This window comes from Vipera ursinii (assembly GCF_947247035.1).
Source record: "Vipera ursinii genome assembly, chromosome: 2".
Lineage (NCBI taxonomy): Eukaryota > Metazoa > Chordata > Lepidosauria > Squamata > Viperidae > Vipera > Vipera ursinii.
In genome coordinates this window covers 172698403-172717240 of record NC_139513.1, presented here as the reverse complement: position 1 = coordinate 172717240, position 18838 = coordinate 172698403, and the positions used below count along the sequence as shown (strand labels likewise).

At 41.6% G+C, this 18838-nt stretch overlaps 1 protein-coding gene across 1 annotated transcript in view; it reads right to left on the bottom strand.

Annotated features, from left to right (window-relative positions):
• LOC310636194 (5'-nucleotidase domain-containing protein 2-like) overlaps window positions 1–11819 on the bottom strand; it is a 34228-nt gene extending 22409 nt beyond the window's left edge. The window contains exon 1 of the mRNA XM_083355790.1: window positions 11518–11819. Coding sequence (XP_083211916.1) covers window positions 11518–11788 — 271 coding nt within the window. The 5' untranslated portion in view covers window positions 11789–11819. The remainder of the gene's footprint in view (window positions 1–11517) is intronic.
• Between the last annotated feature and the right edge of the window lie 7019 nt (window positions 11820–18838).

Below are 18838 nucleotides of genomic sequence, written 5' to 3'. Positions count from 1 at the left end.
ACAAAAGCATCCTTAATAAGGTTCTGTTGAAACACAACCCTTCCTTTATACTCAATCTTATCTATATTAGAAGCCCTTTGTTTTTTCCTCAATCTATACAGGGAGTGCAGAATTATTAGGCAAATGAGTATTTTGACCACATCATCCTCTTTATGCATGTTGTCTTACTCCAAGCTGTATAGGCTCGAAAGCCTACTACCAATTAAGCATATTAGGTGATGTGCATCTCTGTAATGAGAAGGGGTGTGGTCTAATGACATCAACACCCTGTATCAGGTGTGCATAATTATTAGGCAACTTCCTTTCCTTTGGCAAAATGGGTCAAAAGAAGGACTTGACAGGCTCAGAAAAGTCAAAAATAGTGAGATATCTTGCAGAGGGATGCAGCACTCTTAAAATTGCAAAGCTTCTGAAGCGTGATCATCGAACAATCAAGCGTTTCATTCAAAATAGTCAACAGGGTCGCAAGAAGCGTGTGGAGAAACCAAGGCGCAAAATAACTGCCCATGAACTGAGAAAAGTCAAGCGTGCAGCTGCCAAGATGCCACTTGCCACCAGTTTGGCCATATTTCAGAGCTGCAACATCACTGGAGTGCCCAAAAGCACAAGGTGTGCAATACTCAGAGACATGGCCAAGGTAAGAAAGGCTGAAAGACGACCACCACTGAACAAGACACACAAGCTGAAACGTCAAGACTGGGCCAAGAAATATCTCAAGACTGATTTTTCTAAGGTTTTATGGACTGATGAAATGAGAGTGAGTCTTGATGGGCCAGATGGATGGGCCCGTGGCTGGATTGGTAAAGGGCAGAGAACTCCAGTCCGACTCAGACGCCAGCAAGGTGGAGGTGGAGTACTGGTTTGGGCTGGTATCATCAAAGATGAGCTTGTGGGGCCTTTTCGGGTTGAGGATGGAGTCAAGCTCAACTCCCAGTCCTACTGCCAGTTTCTGGAAGACACCTTCTTCAAGCAGTGGTACAGGAAGTAGTCTGCATCCTTCAAGAAAAACATGATTTTCATGCAGGACAATGCTCCATCACACGCGTCCAAGTACTCCACAGCGTGGCTGGCAAGAAAGGGTATAAAAGAAGGAAATCTAATGACATGGCCTCCTTGTTCACCTGATCTGAACCCCATTGAGAACCTGTGGTCCATCATCAAATGTGAGATTTACAAGGAGGGAAAACAGTACACCTCTCTGAACAGTGTCTGGGAGGCTGTGGTTGCTGCTGCACGCAATGTTGATGGTGAACAGATCAAAACACTGACAGAATCCATGGATGGCAGGCTTTTGAGTGTCCTTGCAAAGAAAGGTGGCTATATTGGTCACTGATTTGTTTTTGTTATGTTTTTGAATGTCAGAAATGTATATTTGTGAATGTTGAGATGTTATATTGGTTTCACTGGTAAAAATAAATAATTGAAATGGGTATATATTTGGTTTTTGTTAAGTTGCCTAATAATTATGCACAGTAATAGTCACCTGCACACACAGATATCCCCCTAAAATAGCTATAACTAAAAACAAACTAAAAACTACTTCCAAAAATATTCAGCTTTGATATTAATGAGTTTTTTGGGTTCATTGAGAACATGGTTGTTGTTCAATAATACAATTAATCCTCAAAAATACAACTTGCCTAATAATTCTGCACTCCCTGTAAGCTAACCATCTGCCTGGTTTATTAGCGTTGCAAAAAGTATTATGCCTAGCAAACCGCAGATTGGTTGCCACTTGATCAGCCATTAATTTATCAAATTGTCCTCTTAACAGTTTAATAGCCTCCTTAGTCTTCACATCCTCTGAGTTCAAAATCAAAGCCTTTTCTTTTTCCTTTATTTCATTCTCCAGTTCTTTCCTTCTAGTTTCCACGACACGTCTATGTTTATTATTCATATATATCAACACCCCTCTCATATAGGCCTTGCTAGCATCCCAAACCATATCCATAGAGGTACCCTTATTCATATTAATTTCAAAAAAATCCTTCATCCGCTGTTTGCATTCTTCCACATTTCTCTGATTTCTAAACAAATTCTCATTTACGCGCCACGAGCGCCTGTCTCTTTTCTCCTTATCAATCTCTAACCAAACTGGACTGTGATAAGAGATAGTTCTTGCACAAATCTTCACCTTTTTAGTCCTCAAAAAAAATCATTAGTCAACAAAATAAAATCAATCCTCGAAAAAGATTGATGTCTATCAGAATAAAAAGTATAATCCTTCTCCTGCAAATGTCTCTCACGCCAAATATCTCGCAATTCCAGGTCATCCTTCATTTCAAAAAAAGATTTAGGCAATCTAGCGTGACTTGGAATGCGCTTGAAAACTCCAGCCTTGTCCAACTGTACATCCAAAACACCATTCCAGTCCCCCATAAAAATAAAAGATTTATAATCCAACTGGGTAAGCTTTGTGTGAAGTAAACTAAAAAAGTCAGCTTGTTGTTGATTAGGTGCATATAGTCCAACTAAAAGCGTCTTTTTACCTTCTAACAGCAGCTCAATCATAACATATCTTCCATGCTTATCTGCTTCAATTAAGTCTGCTGTTAAGGCACTTTTAACATAAACAACCACTCCATTTTTCTTGTTCATTGCAGAAGCAACAAATTGCGTACCCAACCTCAAATTTGATAAATACTTTTGATCCAAAACTCTAATATGCGTTTCTTGCAAACATATAACATCTATCTTAAATTGTTTTAAATATTGAAAAACCTTCTTCCTCTTCTGTGGTGAATTTAGTCCATTAACGTTCCAGGTTAAGAATTTAGTTGCCATGCATATCCTCCCAAAGCTCTTGGAGCACTGCTTTGATAGGACTATCTTCTTTAGGCCGTGCTCCTCCCACTGCTTGGCTATAAGTACGTTGTGGAAGTTCCGAAGACTTTTGCTGATCTTGTTCTTTTATTTTCTTTGCTCGTTTTAAAGCAGCACGCGTTACCCTTTGCTCTCTAGGATCATCCAAAGAAGTTATAGCTTGATCTCCTCCAGCACCATTTTCCTCTGTTTCATCCTCTTGATGTTCTCCTTCTCCAGGTCCCTTTGCAGCTTCCAGAAGTGTTAATGGGGTTGCTTTTAAAACATTATTGTAGAAATCACGCGCTTGCTTCACAGTAATCAGCCGATACCTTTTACCTTCATACATCACCATCAGCCCATCTGGAATCTCCCATCTGAACCTTATATCTCGTTGCTTGAGCTCTTGCACAAGAAATGTAAAGTCCTTCCTTCTCCTTAAAATCTTTGGAGGGATTTCTTTTAAAACCAAGACTTCTTGATCAGCAATCACAACTTTAGCATCATAGGCAGCTTGTATAACTTCATCTCTAATTTCTCTTTTTGCAAAGTAAACCACCACATCTCTAGGCAACTTTCTCTGTCTGGCAATCCATGAATTCACATGGAACACTTTATCCATAGCTGCTCTTATTTCAGATGCTGGCTGGTTCAATACCACTTCGAGAGCCTCAGAAACCAGCTGCTTTAAATCTTCCTTAATATTCTCTTTTAAACCTCTGATTCTAACAGCAAACTGCATCTGGTAATATTGGGCAAGGCTTAACTCCCTTTCCATTTTGTCTCTTAAATCTTCATTCTCCCGTACTTTTGCTTCTAATATTGCATTCTTTTGAGTCAAATCATCCACTTTTTCATCCAAATCTTCCACACATTCCGCCACTTCATGCACTGAAGACAAAATGTCTACCTTCATCACGCTGAACTTCTGTTCCATCCTCTCTTCCATTCTCTCCTCCAGTTTCTCCAATTTCTCCTCCATCTGTGCAAATTTATCACCGATTGATTGATTAATTGATTCCAAAAGTACCTGGGCATGTTTATCCAGAGCATCTCGTAAGTCCTTCGGTGTCAATACATCAGGAGGGTGCAACGCCTGTAATGATGATTGTTGCACCGGAGAAGATCCACCACTCCGAAGAGTTTTAGGGGGAGGTTTAGCCGCCATCTTTAACTTTCAATTGTGACGCACTTTCACTTAAAGTTTAAAAAGTCCATCAAGCTCGAGAGTATAATAAAATAATCCTCTTCACCTTTTCCTCTTGTACCGCTCTGCCTGCTCCTTTAATCCATAGTCCTTTCTTCAGGCAGGGGTGGTCGCAGACGCCTGGCTCTGCTCCAAGAAGTCCGGAGCAGAGACGCTGGCCAGCTGGGAGCAACCCAGGCTTCGGGGGAGTTCAAGCTCAGGCGGCCCCGGAAAACTCGACCCCTACCTGGGGCCTCACCCCCTCCTCTTCTCCCGAGGAGGGGGCTTCAAATTCGCCCGAACAGCTGATCGACGCTGTTTCGGGCGAAAAAACACTCAGCTGAGCCGCGGGCAGCCCGGGAAGGCTGTCTCCGGCGCCGCGCAGCCACCGGAAGTTGAATTAATGCTAGGCTTAAGGGGTTGAAGGCTTGATGAAATGAAACTGTTCTAAATCCTATGAGGGAAGAATCATGGGATTTAATCTATAATCTTAAATTCTGATTTTAATGTTATTTTTAGTGAAATTGTACACTTCTCAGACCCACCTTCTGAGGGAGATAGGCAGTTAAGAAATAGAAAATATAAATATAAAATAAATGAGGCGTTACAAATCATGCTTTAAAGTTATTGCTGTTTATCAACATCCCATTCCAAACATTTGTAAAGTATACTAAAATCCAATGTATAGGGCAGCAATTCAGCAGTGTCCCAACCCAAAGCTATCTTGCATCACTACCAAGTAGGAGAATGGGAATGCCAACAACATTACACGGTACACTATGTCGTGCTAAACAGAAGTCTATCCCAAACACTTCAGGAATATTCTAATTCAGAGAGTCACCCATCTTCCTTCTAGATATTTTGGTGTGTGTGTGTGTGTGTGTGTGTGTGTGTGTGTGTGTGTATATATATATATATATATATATATATATATATATATATATATATATATATATATATATATATATATGGATCTTTGGTTATTCGGGTTTTTCCCCGCGTAGAACTAAAGGTGTAGGGGCGACGTTTCTCCCAGAAGAAGGAAGCAGAAGCCTCCAGCCTGATGATGACGGATGGGATTCCGTTGAAACGTCGCCCCTACACCTTTAGTTCTACGCGGGGAAAAACCCGAATAACCAAAGATCCACATACGAACACCCGCGAAAACCTCATATATATATATATATATATATATATATATATATATATATATATATATATATATATATATATATATATATATATATATATATATATATATATATATGGATCCTTGGTTTTTCGGGTTTTTCCCCGCGTAGAATTAAAGGTGTAGGCGCAACGTTTCGACGGAATCCCATCCGTCATCATCAGGCTTCTGCTTCCTTCTTCTGGGAGAAGCATGTGGCTGTTTGTTCCTCTTTTTTAAACTGCCAGAGGGGGTGTGTTCTGTGGAGGTGTGCTCTGATTGGGTAGGGGACCAAGTGTGTTCTGATTGGGTGGGAGTGTGTTTTGAATGGTGGGTGTGTTCTGATTGGGTGGGGGTGTGTTCTGAGTGGATGGGCTGGTCTCAGCTGCCAGCTCCAGACCTGAGCTGGTGAGTTGTGCTGCTTTTGTTCGGCTTCGTGTTTGTGGTGGTGCCATGTTTTTATAGTGGGTGTCAGTTTGTTTATTGTGTGGTTTGGAGGGGTTTAAAGTGGCTGATGTTGCAGCTGTTGCAGCTGTAGTTAGGTTTCTGTTTTGTGGTTGTGTGTCTTTATCGTTGTGGGTTCGGATTTGCTTTTTGAATGGTTGTGTGGTGGTGATGTCATGTGATGTTATCATGAGTTTGGGTCTGGTATCATTCTTGGTGGTTGAGCTTCGTCTGTCAATCAAGGCGGGTTTCCAAATGGCTGGTAGACGAGAGGTATCATCTCGTTTATTCATGCTGTGGGGGCGTTTTTCTATCTCAATGGCTTCTCTGATTATTCTGTTGTTAAAATGTTCAATTTTGGCGATAGTTTTGGTTTTTTTAAAATCAATTTCATGTCCCGTGGCTTCAAAGTGTTGGACCAGGGATGAAGTTTGTTCTCCTTTTCTGAGAAGGATCCACATACAGGCACCCGCGAAAACCTCAGAAAACATATATATATATATATATATATATATATATATATATATATATATATATATATATATATATATATATATATGGTTTTCGCGGGTGTTCGTATATATATATATCCCATAATCCTGAAGCAGTAGGCGTGAGCTTAAATGGACTCCAGAAGATGGTAGAGGACAGGAAGGCCTGGAGGAACATTGTCCATAGGGTCGCGATGGGTCGGACACGACTTCGCAACTAACAACAACAACAACAATTCCATATTCCCTGGCCACTGACCATGCTGCCTTGAGTTTATGGAGCTTTAGTCCAAAATAGCACCAAGGAGTCAGATTTCCTATACTTTCTTTACCCTTCCAGTTTTTCGCAGCCTGCATTTTGTTTTTAATTAATATGCTTAATTCTTGTAAGACTGGTTGCTTGTCTTTGGCCCACTTAATGGGTATACGTAATGTGTTTTTCTTATATAAAATGGCAGAGTTCATGGTTCCCCCAAGGGCAGGAATGTCAACTTCAGACAGTTTTAAAAACACTCTGGCCAGCACATAGGCATATGTTATATTTTAACAAACATTTATCTAGAAATTTTGAACCTGCCCATTTATACAATCGTGGCCCTGCCTTTGTGGCCTCAGCCGTCAATTTTAAAAAAATATGCCCTTGCCTGGCTTAAAGTTACCTATCTGTCCCCAAGCACATTTATATCACTTTTCTGACTACGGTATATAGTCATCAGCAGTTATTCTATGACCGTGGTGGTGAACCTATGGCACGCTTGCCACAGGTGGCACACAGAGTCCTCTCTGTGGGCACACACGCCATCACCCCAGTCCTAGGCCTTCAGCAGGGTTTTATAAAACCTTTTTGCTTTAGGTCTCCACCGTCATGTGCAAAAAAAAAAAGGTTCAATCAATTTCAACTTCTCGCAGGACAAAAAAAGATCTCGCAAGGTGGAATTAATTGAACTTTTTAGTCCCACCCAGTCTGCCATTACCACGGCAACCACACCCACCCAATGGGCCACACCCACCCAATGGGCCATGCCCACCCGGCACCTGACGATACATAAGTGGGTTTTGGGTTGCAGTTTGGGCACTCGGTCATTAAAAGGTTCACCATCACTGTTCTATGAGTTCTCTATTGCAAAGAATGTTTATGAAGAAAAGATGCAAAGAGATGTTAATTTTTTTTATAAAATCATGACCAGAAACAAAATTGGATGTTCCTAATTAGCCATCCTACTAAATAGGCTAGCATTTAATATACACCGATACACCTAATAATTTCTCATTCTAATAATTTATTATGAAATTTATCTGTTTGGTACGTTTGATAGCTAGAAATGATCGCTGCTGTAGGTTTTTATCATAATCCTTGAATCTGTTTTTCATATGCAGCTACGTTTTCTGAAACATACAAAATTATATGGCCTCCATATAATTGCAGCAGGTCTTCTCATCACTAAGTAAAACTACCAGATTCCATGCATATGCAGAAATATCACGATAGCACTTTAATAGATCTGAGTTATCTGTAAATCAGTAATATGAAAGTGTGACCTACTAAAATAGTATCAATGCACTCCCCCTTGTAAATAATAATTATTAATAAATTAATAACTATCAATGTTCCACTGAATTTTCAACAAGAAAAAGAGTTAATTGGAAGCAAGATTTTTCTGTTTCTTTTGGAATTAAGGAACAAGTTAAAAATAAACATGCAGATACATGAATATGTGGCCTAACAGGTTTAGAATTGGAATTATCTTTTGTTGGGAGAAGTCTACTACTAACTTGCAATGGCAATAGCCAAAATGCAATATTTGTTGCTTTATTTATTTAAAAATTCACACATAGGCTCATTTCTCCTGGGGTATTGGATATCAGGGCAGGGATAGATTGAGGAAAAAAACAGGTACTTGCTCAATTTTCTTCTCTACTAGCTTTCAGGCATAGTATATTAAAGATTTCTTTACATAATACTGGATTTTGTCTCCTTATTTCTTCTAAACTTTTATTTTTCCTTCCTGCAACATTCTCCTCCCCTCACTTCAGAAGTTGCTTGAAAGTTTTTGCTTCTTCCTACAAGCTAGTCATTGCTACTAGAATCAGAATCCAATTTTAGTCTAATTTATCAAGGCAATTGTTATACTTTTCAAGGATGAGCTACGTGACACCAGACTCCTAACACAGCACAGATTTTGATGCTTCAGTTGTCTTGTGATTGTGCAACTGGAAATCTGAACTGGTTGGCTTTTCATATGCAAGCAGACACATTAGCAACAGAAGCTGCCATTTGTCAATTGGTGAGTCAGCTAATATATATATATATATATATATATATATATATATATATATATATATATATATATATATATATATATATATATATATATATAAATAAACACAAACCAAACAACCCCTAGGATGAGTAAGGTCTTTTTCCTGACAAATAAACAGAAGAAATTGTTGGGTCAGGCAGTGACAACGCAATACTGTACAGACCGTTGATGGCACAGCTTATTGGGAAAGAGCTGGCAATATGTAGGAAGGAAGCAGAAATTGTATACACATGCAATGCGGAGGGCAGCAGGAGGAGGAGGAGGAGGAGAAAAGGAGATTGGGAGAGACGTGGCACGCTTGTTAGCAGCCAGAAAGAAAGAAGTCAGCAAATAAGGAAGAGACTTGGATAATTGTGGATTTCCAAAATAAATATTTTGATCCTAGCTAACACAAAGACGAAACCAGCCAACTTTCTTTCACTGCATATTAATTTGAAAAAAAAAAACAAATCGCTGCTGCTACATGAACACCCAGCATTAATATGAATCCCTCATGGCATGGCTATATCAGAAAAGAACTGAGAAGTGTCAAGCCTTGTAGATAACTCTTACACCTTAGAAACATTAAGATACAGAATCATAAATAACATGTGGCACCAGCTTTGCGTTGGCTGGGTATGATAGCAGCTATCATGTAACAACTTTGGAGTGCACAAATGCATTATTTTTCCTTTTGTTAGTTGCATTAACTATCCAGCACCCTCACAAAGCATAGGCTGACCTACAGCAAGTATAATCTCAGGATCACACATTTCCCAAACACCTTTTTAGTGGCCCTTACTCTCATCCTAAGTCCTTTGGTGCCACTGCGATTTGGCAGTGGCCCCAACTATATTAATGGTGTTTCTCACCAGTCAGGTGGGAAACTCAGAAAAAAGTAGTGCATGCTTTAGCATAGGCTTACTACTTTGTTTATCCCAAAAAGTAGAAAACTACATTTCTGTAAAACAGGTAAGAATGGAACAGATTGCCCTATGCATAATGCAGCCCTACCAGCTGAAATGTTGCACCACTGTAAGGCTTAAGTGTCATCCCCAACACTCCTTGAAAGCTGACCATCTGTATTGTGGATAGAGTGGACTCTTAAACCATTTGGAGCAATTTTCCTTAACCTGGATAGATGTGCTTGGACCATAACTCCAATGATCCCCAACCAACAACTGAAGCACCACTCTACTCTTTACACAAATTTGAATCTCCTTTGCTCTGGAGGAGATTAGATCTACTAACTACACAGAGGGAGAATTCCAAACTGCTGGCCCCACGGGCCCGATGCGTCATGCCAACACTGCGCCCACCCCATTGCCAGCAATGGAAAAAAGTTGTGATACGTCATGACACGTCACGTGATGTTGTGAGTTTGACACCCCTGTTTTAGATCATGGCTGGCTGGAGTATTCTGGGAATTAAGGTCCACAAGTCTTAAAGTTGCCAAGGTTGGATGCTTTGGATAATAGACAACAGATGATAAAGAGATGAAATAACACAGACATGCTTTCAAAACCCAGGTCTAGCAACTCTAACCTTAGAAGAGACTTTTCTCTGACAAAAGTGGGATTTTCTTTTCCAGGCTCATGTTTAAAGAATGTTCAGATAGAGCAGCTTTTAAAACCAAAGATAACATGCTTTCATATACTCTCCCAAATTATTGTGGTTTTGCTTGCAGACTTTAATCTGTTGAAAGAGTGCTAACTTCAGTGGAAAAGTCCACCAAAGCTGCAGTTACTGGGCTTTCTCTACTGCTCACCCATCCTTCAGTTTGCAGAACAATTACATGCACTTTGAAACTCTTACAATGGATGGTATTGGAGTGAGAAAATACTACTTTAAACCTAAACAAATATATTTCTGGTGGGCTTTAGATGAGATCAAGGGAACCTGGAGGCAGCAAGAAAAAATGTTGTTGGCCTTGGTTAGATGCAGTAGGAAAAGCTGTTGCAGCCAGAACAGACACTTCAAGCACCTTAGAAATGAAATGATTCATTCCTTAATATCAAGAGTCTTGTAACACTCTATCAGCTGGAGATATTAGACGCATGAAATGTTATATACAGTCAGCAGAAAAAGCAACGTAAATAAGATTGTGGGAACATATCACAGTAAATTGACCTTCAACACCCCATAGGATTCTCTGTTGTTATTCTCTTCTTCCCACTAAGTCTTCCCAGACACAAAGCAGTACTGTATAAACTTGCTACAAATCACTCCCTCCCACCCCCAGCACGTCCTGCAAACTAGGAGGAGGGAGGGAGAGAGGGGATATTAACCCAGCCCGAATGCCTGGTGGGGGGAAAAAAGCAGACCCCGGAGCAAACCTCGAATTCCAAAAATAGATGGAGGAGGAGGAGGAGGAGAGGAACGACGCGAAAGCCATCAGACTCATTGCAAGGGTGCAAAGGAGAGACCGAAGTTCTCATTAAAAAGGGGCGACCAATTATAGTCGGCGTTCACTTCTCGAACGCAGATTTCAAGGGGAGCGAGGGAAGAAAGCTCTCGATGAAGACCCCTTTCACCCCCTCAAAAAAAAAAAAAAAAGGTCTGTCAGATCGAGAGGGTGGCGACAAAAATCAGGAACGGGGCCAGCAAGGTTCAAAAACAGGGGTCTTCAAACTTGGCCCTTTTATGACTTGTGGACTTCAGCTCCCAGAATTCCTCAGCCAGCAAAGCTGGCTGAGGAATTCTGGGAGCTGAAGTCCACAAGTCATAAAAGGGCCAAGTTTGAAGACTCCTGTTCAAAAACATTTTCGACGTGCAAGCTCGGGCGTGCGCAAAAAGCCCGGCATCCCACTTGGCCCTCAGAGGAGGACGAGAAGCGGCGGAACGCGCGGGTCACGGAGGTCCTCCGGGTGGCGTTTAGGAAGGGGGAAATCTCGAAGTTAACGGCCCTAAACGGGAGCCTGTTCAGAAGGGGGAACAAAAAAACAGAAGGCCGGGAGACCGAAGAGGACAATGAAGCGGTCCCGCCGCGGGGGAGACGGAAAGAGAGTCGAAGGAAAAGCGCCTTTCGGTGGGAGGACCTGCCCGGTTGCCCAAAGCAACTCCCGCAGGGGCTCTTCCCTCGCCCACAAAAGCGGGAAAGGTCTCGCTTCCTATTCGGCGACCCACCTTGCACCAGCCGCTTCATCTCGCCGTAGCGCGCCCAGAGAAAGCTCTTGTTATCCGGCCCCGGAGCTGGAGCGCTCGAAAAAGCTCGGGCGGCCGGCTCTTCCTCTGCCGGGACCCGCCGGCCGTGCGGCTTTCTGCTGCCGTAGGGTGGGCTAGGTTGGGAGGCTTGCGCCGCTGCGGCGGGTCCCTCGGCCCCGAAGCGAGTGCAGTAGGAAGCCGAGGGGGCCGCCAGGCGCACGAACCACCCGGCACGCCAGGCGGCCCCAGCCATGTTGCAAAAGAGCGTCTGGGAAGCCGCCTTCTGCCGGAGAAGAAAAAGGCAGCCGAGGTTAGGTAGGGGGAGGTGGCTCCGCCCCCGAGAGGGAAGGGCCTAGCTCCGGCCCCCCGGCCCGCTCGGGCGCCGGTGGCCGCCGATGGGCTGCCCTCACCTCGCTGCTCTGTCTATTGCAGGGGTAGGCAACCTCGGCTCTTTTATGACTCATGGACTTCAAGTCCCAGAATTCCTGAGCCAGCTTGGCTGGCTCAGGAATTCTGGGACTTGAAGTCCATGAGTCATAAAAGAGCCGAGGTTGCCTACCCCTGGACTCTATTGTAACCTCCTCGGCTTTTCCCTGCTTTCTTGGAAGTCAGCCTTCCCTCGCTCTTTTCCCCCAGCTGGGCTGTTTGAAAACGATTACCAGAGATTCAGTGGAGGCATCTTCTCCTGGAAAAAGAGAAGATTGTGTGGGATCAACGATCTAAGCCGCGCAGGGGTCTTCAAACTCGGCCCTTTTATGCTTTGTGGACTTCAACTCCCAGAATTCCTCAGCCAGCATGCCTGGCTGAGGAATTCTGGGAGTTGAAAGTCCACAAGTCATTAAAAGGGCCGAGTTTGAAGACCCCCTGATTCTAAGGCGTGGGATCTTAAAACATAATAAAGAAAAACGGCGGAAAGGTGAGGATGGTGGTTGTAGCTACCGTGGGGCTTCCCCTTCGTTTGGTTGTTCCCGTTTGGTTAGGATTACAAAACTGGAGGGTTCGTTGGGAGGGCACTTACTTACTGAATAGTAAGTTAAGTACCCAGCCATATTTTAGCCCAGGAATCCGGCCAGCCTGTGTGACCAGTTCATGGCTCACCAATAACATTGGACTAAGTAAAGAATGGTTAATATAATGCAACCAAGGAGATCCTTCCTGCGACTTTTGTTCATTTTTCCTCTTGCATACTGCTGAACTGTCTCCACTGGTGCCATAAAAGTAGCTGGAAAAATGACCCAACAGTTCCTTTAGGTCCCATTGTCAAGGCTCATCTTTTTCTTTCAAAATTAGAGGCTGAGATAATTTTTTAAGTTGTTCTTCTGTATTATGAAAGCTAAGACATGGTCTGTTGAGTAAATTACAATGGTTGGCTTCACACAGCACAAGCTACAAACCAGATTGTGGCTAGCCTAGTTCGTGTAATTTATCAGAACTTTGTGCCTTCAGTATAAAATTGTATTTTATTTATCTAAAAGATTATGCTCCCCTGGCAAAAGATCGAGAAAACAGTGAAATCTAATTGTGCCCTTCATATGGACAGGAGTAGCACATTCTAACCTTTTCTATGACCTCATCTAAAGCCCTTTATCACTACTGCTCTTTGAAATCTTGGAGAAAAGATCTATGAAATTCTAAATTCTAAAGTTTCCTCATCGTGTCACTTCAATGTAGGTATCTGGGAGAAAGACATGAGGTGCCACATCAGTAGAAGAACTGAAAAGTTGACAGAGTCAGCCAGACCTAAGCTGGACATCAATATTTTTTAATCTTATCCTTTCCTCGAACTGTACTCCATCGGATCAGTATGCAGCTTTTGTAAAGAGTTAGCATCATCATTTTACCTCCTGTGATTTTCTAAACCAGACATGTCAAACACAAGGCCCGGGTGCCAGATCTGGCCCGCAAAGTAGTTTCATGCGGCCCGCGAAGCCATCCTGGAAACAGTGAGGGAACGGCCCCCACTGCCTTGGCCCTGGCCCAGAGACTTTCCTTCTACCAGAGACCCTCAGATCTGTCCCATTCCTGCCCAGGCCTCCATAGGCACCCTTGATGCGAACGATGTAGAGCTGGCCATGCCCACCCAGTAGGCCATATGCAGTCTAGCCACGCCCACCCAGTAGGCCACGCCCACCCTGGCCATACCCACCCGGCCCCCGGAGGGCAACTGCAATGCTGATGCGGCCCTCAATGAAATTGAGTTTGACACCCCTGTTCTAAACCGTCTTTTTCAGAATCAGCGTCAGACGGGAGTATTTCAGTTCCATCTCTGCTAAGGCACATGAAAAAGCAGTACTTTTTACTCCCCATCCTTTTATTCCTATTAAGTGATGCTAGTGGAATTTCCCATTTTCAGTTATCAGTAGTTAATGCATATATTTTGCACCTTGACTTTGGAAGGGACACCACCTCAGCCAGCAAAGTACCTTCACTCAGTTCTATCTATTCTACATGCTCTTTTATGCGATGTAAACATTAAAGGTAGGAAGTGCTACTTTTGTATCTTTGTGCACTCCAATGCACCTTTTTTGGAAGCATCACACAGCTCCATTATACAGTCCTTCATTTGTGTCATATTGCTCCACATGTGTCTACTTATTTTCTCTGGCTTACTTTTGCCAATGGAAAGGATATGGCATTGCCACTCTTAATGACAGGGACTAGCTTCTTGCTATTGGCAAGCATTGGCAAGAACATATATACTTACTTATTAAGCTACAGTATTATTAGTTTCCCTTTATGGAGGAAGGGTATAGATCCACACGGTTGTCTACATACCTCCCTTGTTTGCGTGTGGATAGCTCAGGAAAAGCTACTATAGTTTAGTTGGAAGTGGATGTACACATACATGGTTCATAAATTTTTAATACAAATGGTCCCAGATTCTTATCAATGCTATTTTCAAGGGAAAAATGATCAAGTCCAAGGCAGAGTTCAGTCTGACAATTTGTCCCATTGTCCCATTAAGTGAAGTAAAGGATTATCTTTTACCTCCCCTAACTTTGTGTTTAGGTCTTACTGAAACTATCTAGGACCTCATGGATAGTGTTAAACTTTCCACAGCTGGTACAGCTAGTTATGATGACTAAGCCAGAGGTTTTTGAACTTTGTGATATCATGACTCCCCAGAATAAAAATACATATCATCCCCTATGAATGAGGAAGAAGAGAAACATATCAACAACTAACGCAGGTAAAGTTTTGGGGGTTTTGCACTGGCCAATCCTTTATACAAACTATTAGTTCTTCATATGCAAAGCCGGAGTCCTGTCAGAACACGATCTGGTGTTTTTTTTGAGCAAGCCAATTGTATTTGTCTGTCCTGCCTAGTGCCATCTTATTTTCTTCCCCGGGTGCATCCTTTCCTTCCCCTACCAGCAGATCAGCAGCTGAGCACCCCGGACTACCTTGATTCATAGCACTCCCCCTTTGGGCATCAACATAGAATACAGTCAAAAATACCCTTGCTCAGCTCCTTTCTATATCTACTGTCATGATCACCCTCTAAATGTAATTTCTTTAGCTGTTTTTATGTCTTTTTAGCTTTGTGTGCAGCCCAGAGTCTAGTGGAGTTGGGCAGTCACTAAATTTAACTAAGTAACACTTGTGGCCTTTAGTACTGGGTATGGTAGGCTCAAGATCTTAGATCTGCAGGACCCGCCCCACTATGGCAACAAAGCAATCAGCCTGATAATGAATGGATAAACCAGCTTACCTAGCCAGAGAAGGAGTATAGGCTCCAGTTTTTCCTGCGCATGGTGAAAAAACTTGGCAACCCACTCCCAGATTTGCTCAAAAATTCCCAGGATATCACGAAGCAGTTCGAAAAATTCTGCACTAAGCAGTATTTGACACAAGTAGCCTTGGTTTTCTGTCTCTCTGAATCAAGCATAACTTTCCCCTGCCTGCTGACAATGTCTTTTGAATGATATAGAGGACAGTGAAAGGTCTTCTTTACAGTAACCGAAACATAGATAACAATGCAAATTAATATTTACATCTTAAGTTTTAAAAATACATATTTTTATTATTGCATTTTGAGGGATGAGGGCATACTATTCTACAGGGACTTTCTTTCTATTGAGAAACCCCAAAGAACCTTTATATATTAACATTCGTGTGTGTTTTTTTTTAATTCAAAGGCGTGATAATTTTTTTTTATTAACCCCTTCTTTTTATCAAATTCCCACAGATGTCATTCAATTAAGAGGGGAAGGAGATTTTCACACAATATAACTTAACAATAAAACCAATGTTTGTTATCGAGTGTGTAGTCAAGAAGGGATCTTTAAATAAGTATATTGTACTACCCAATTTTCACCAGAGGGGGGAACCGACCAACCATACGGTCTTCAGAATACTGTTGTCTGGCAATATTATAAACAAAACCCGAAATATCTTTCTCTGCCTTTCTTTCTCCCAGTGCCTGGCACAATATCCTTGAAATAGCTTTCAAAACCACTTGCATCCCATGCCAAAGGAGGAAGGGGTAATTATATGCATCTACTTCCTAGCACAGAGAAAGCTGCCCAAGAAACTGGAGATTGCCCATTCTATATTACTTTCTCAACTGAACAATATTAAGAAATTTTCTGACATCCAAGGTATTGCAAAAAAGAAATGACTATTTCTGGTTCATTATGATCCGAAAAAACTACGAGAAAATATTTCAGCAAATATAGACACCCCCCCCATTCATTTCAGTAAGACCCTTCCCCTTTAAGTATATTATGTCAGTAAAAAATGGGAGGGAGAGAAAACTTATTATGAAACTATCATAGATGGGCAGGTGTTTTTGGAACAATGCAAATGTATCAAGAATAGAATTAACAAATGATGAAAAGACACAAAAATACGATTCTGCAAAAGGCTTCAGACTATCTTGGGATAGAATTACAGGACAATTGTACAGGATAACCTTTTTTGGCATGTTAAGCAATATGTCTATTTCGAACTACAAAGTGTTTTTAATATTTCTTATGTTTTGCAAAGTTTTAAACTACAGTTTTATTTCCTGGATTGTAGTTAAAGAGAGATTATAAACCAGGGAAATCATTCATTTAAGAGAAACCAGGCGTTTGCCTAGCTCCAAGCTGCAAAATTGCTTCCCGGTATATCTTTTATCTGACAATACATCTCATTGCTACATATGCATTGATCCATCAGTTGTGCACCTGTTTCAAACTACCTGTAAAACCTGTGGCAAACAGATAAGCAGAATAAATGGTGAGTCAATGAGGGGGAAAAATGGAAATATGGAGTAGTGAAAAAGGCAATACCTGCATAATTTCTTTCAGTCAATTAACACTGTGTGTAGCCTTATTCAAGGTTAACATAACCGTTATTGGAAGAGAGCTTTAAAAAGATATTACAGGTAGTTTACAAAACAGTTCCAGAGAAATATTTAGAGAGAAAGTATATCTTTGGGAATTCTTAAGGCAGGGAGGAGGAGGAGGAGGCACAATAATAATAATAAAGAAGCATGTTCTGGCTAGAGGCTCTCTCCTTATCCAGCTTCCTTCTTGAGTGGCTGCAAATTGCAGGTACCGAGTGTTTTTGGTTACTCAAGAGAATTGGAGTCCTGTAGTCACAGAGCATCCCGAATAACCAAGAAATCCTGTACCGAATCCCGTTAATCTCATCTCTGAAAGGAGGAGGAGGAAAGAAATTGGGGAGAAGAAAAAACGATCAGGAAGATCCATACAATCTCATCAATTTTCTACAACATTATGCTGATTATGGCATGGATTTAATTACCATATTGTTTGACATTAACACTTGGAACAGAAAGTATTAATTGGCCAACATTATTACCCCATATTAAGGAGGTTAGATGTGGAGGTTTGCTTAAGGCCATGTGACCAATTCTTAAAACATGTAGTTACAGATAGCAATTTTTGGCTTTAAAAAACGTTTTTATCTGTAACATTCCAGTCCTCTAACCTGTGACAGCAATACAAATTTGGCTCTTGTGTATATTTTCATGAATTCTATGACATAAGAAATGCTCAGCTAATCAACATCCCAGTGATAACAGAAAAAATGTGCTGATAGTGAATTATATTGTGAAATTACAGGTATCACCTAAAATCTTAATTAGACTGCATGTTCATCCTCCAAGAGGCCCACTGATAAATCAAGTGCCTGGGAACTTCATTCAGTAATGAATGAGACTTGTTCTGAACGTATGATAGCAGCATTTGCTCCTGATTTAGCAGTTTTACTGACGTTTGCTTATGGTTACAGTGGCCAAGGACAATCCTATTATTTCAGAATGCTGTCCTACTTGTGGGTTGTTTTGAATTTTATAAAAAATATTGTATAGTTTAAAATTTTTAATTTGCAGAGTTTTATTATTTTAATTAACCTTCTGGGTTTTTTTTAAAAATCTGCAAGCCGCCTGGAGTTGCCTTATTGGGGTGATAGCTGGCATATAAATTTAATACATACTAAACAATATTTTTTTAATTAATTATAAGAAACCTTCCTGTGGGAAAATGTGATTAGAGGGGGAGGGGGGGAGGAAAGAGGAATTTTGAAGGTAAGACTCTAGACGGAAGCAGAAAGAACATTAGAATTATTGAATAAGAGACACATTAATATAGAATGGAACAAAATACAACTGGGAAAGACTTCAAATATGATGTGGCAACAACTCATACAGACGTTTCTCTCAAGATTGTCTGCTACTTTAAAAATGGAACTTAAAGAGGCCATAGGAGAGGAATAAATCTCACTGGACGAAACTGAGACTGAAGCTGATTCAAATGTGGATGTAAAAATAACAGGCTACCAGAATGACATGGAACAAGATGTTACACTGGATTTACAAATGAAGCCAACAAATATCTTATTAATTGAAAGGGATATATAAATAACAAACTGAAAGGGTGACTTGATGACTGTTTATTTTGGATTTACAAATGAGACCTTTTAAAAGTTTTGAAGATTTTGAGAAGAGACAAAGAGAAAATGAAAAGAAATCAAAGGCTGGGATATTATTTAAAGCAGGGGTGTTGAACTCAATTTCATTGAGGGCCGCATCAGCATTGCGGTTGCCCTCAGGGGGCTGGGTGGGTATGGCCTGGGTGGGTGTGGCCTACTGGGTGGGCGTGGCTAGAGTGTGTATGGCCTACTGGGTGGGCGTGGCCAGCTCTACATCGTTCGCATCAAGGGTGCCTATGGAGGCCTGGGCAGGAGTGGGACAGATCTGGGGGTCTCTGGCAGAAGGAGGGTCTCTGGGCCAGGGCCAAGGCAGTTGGGGCCGTTCCCTCACTGTTTCCAGGATGGCTTCGCGGGCCACATG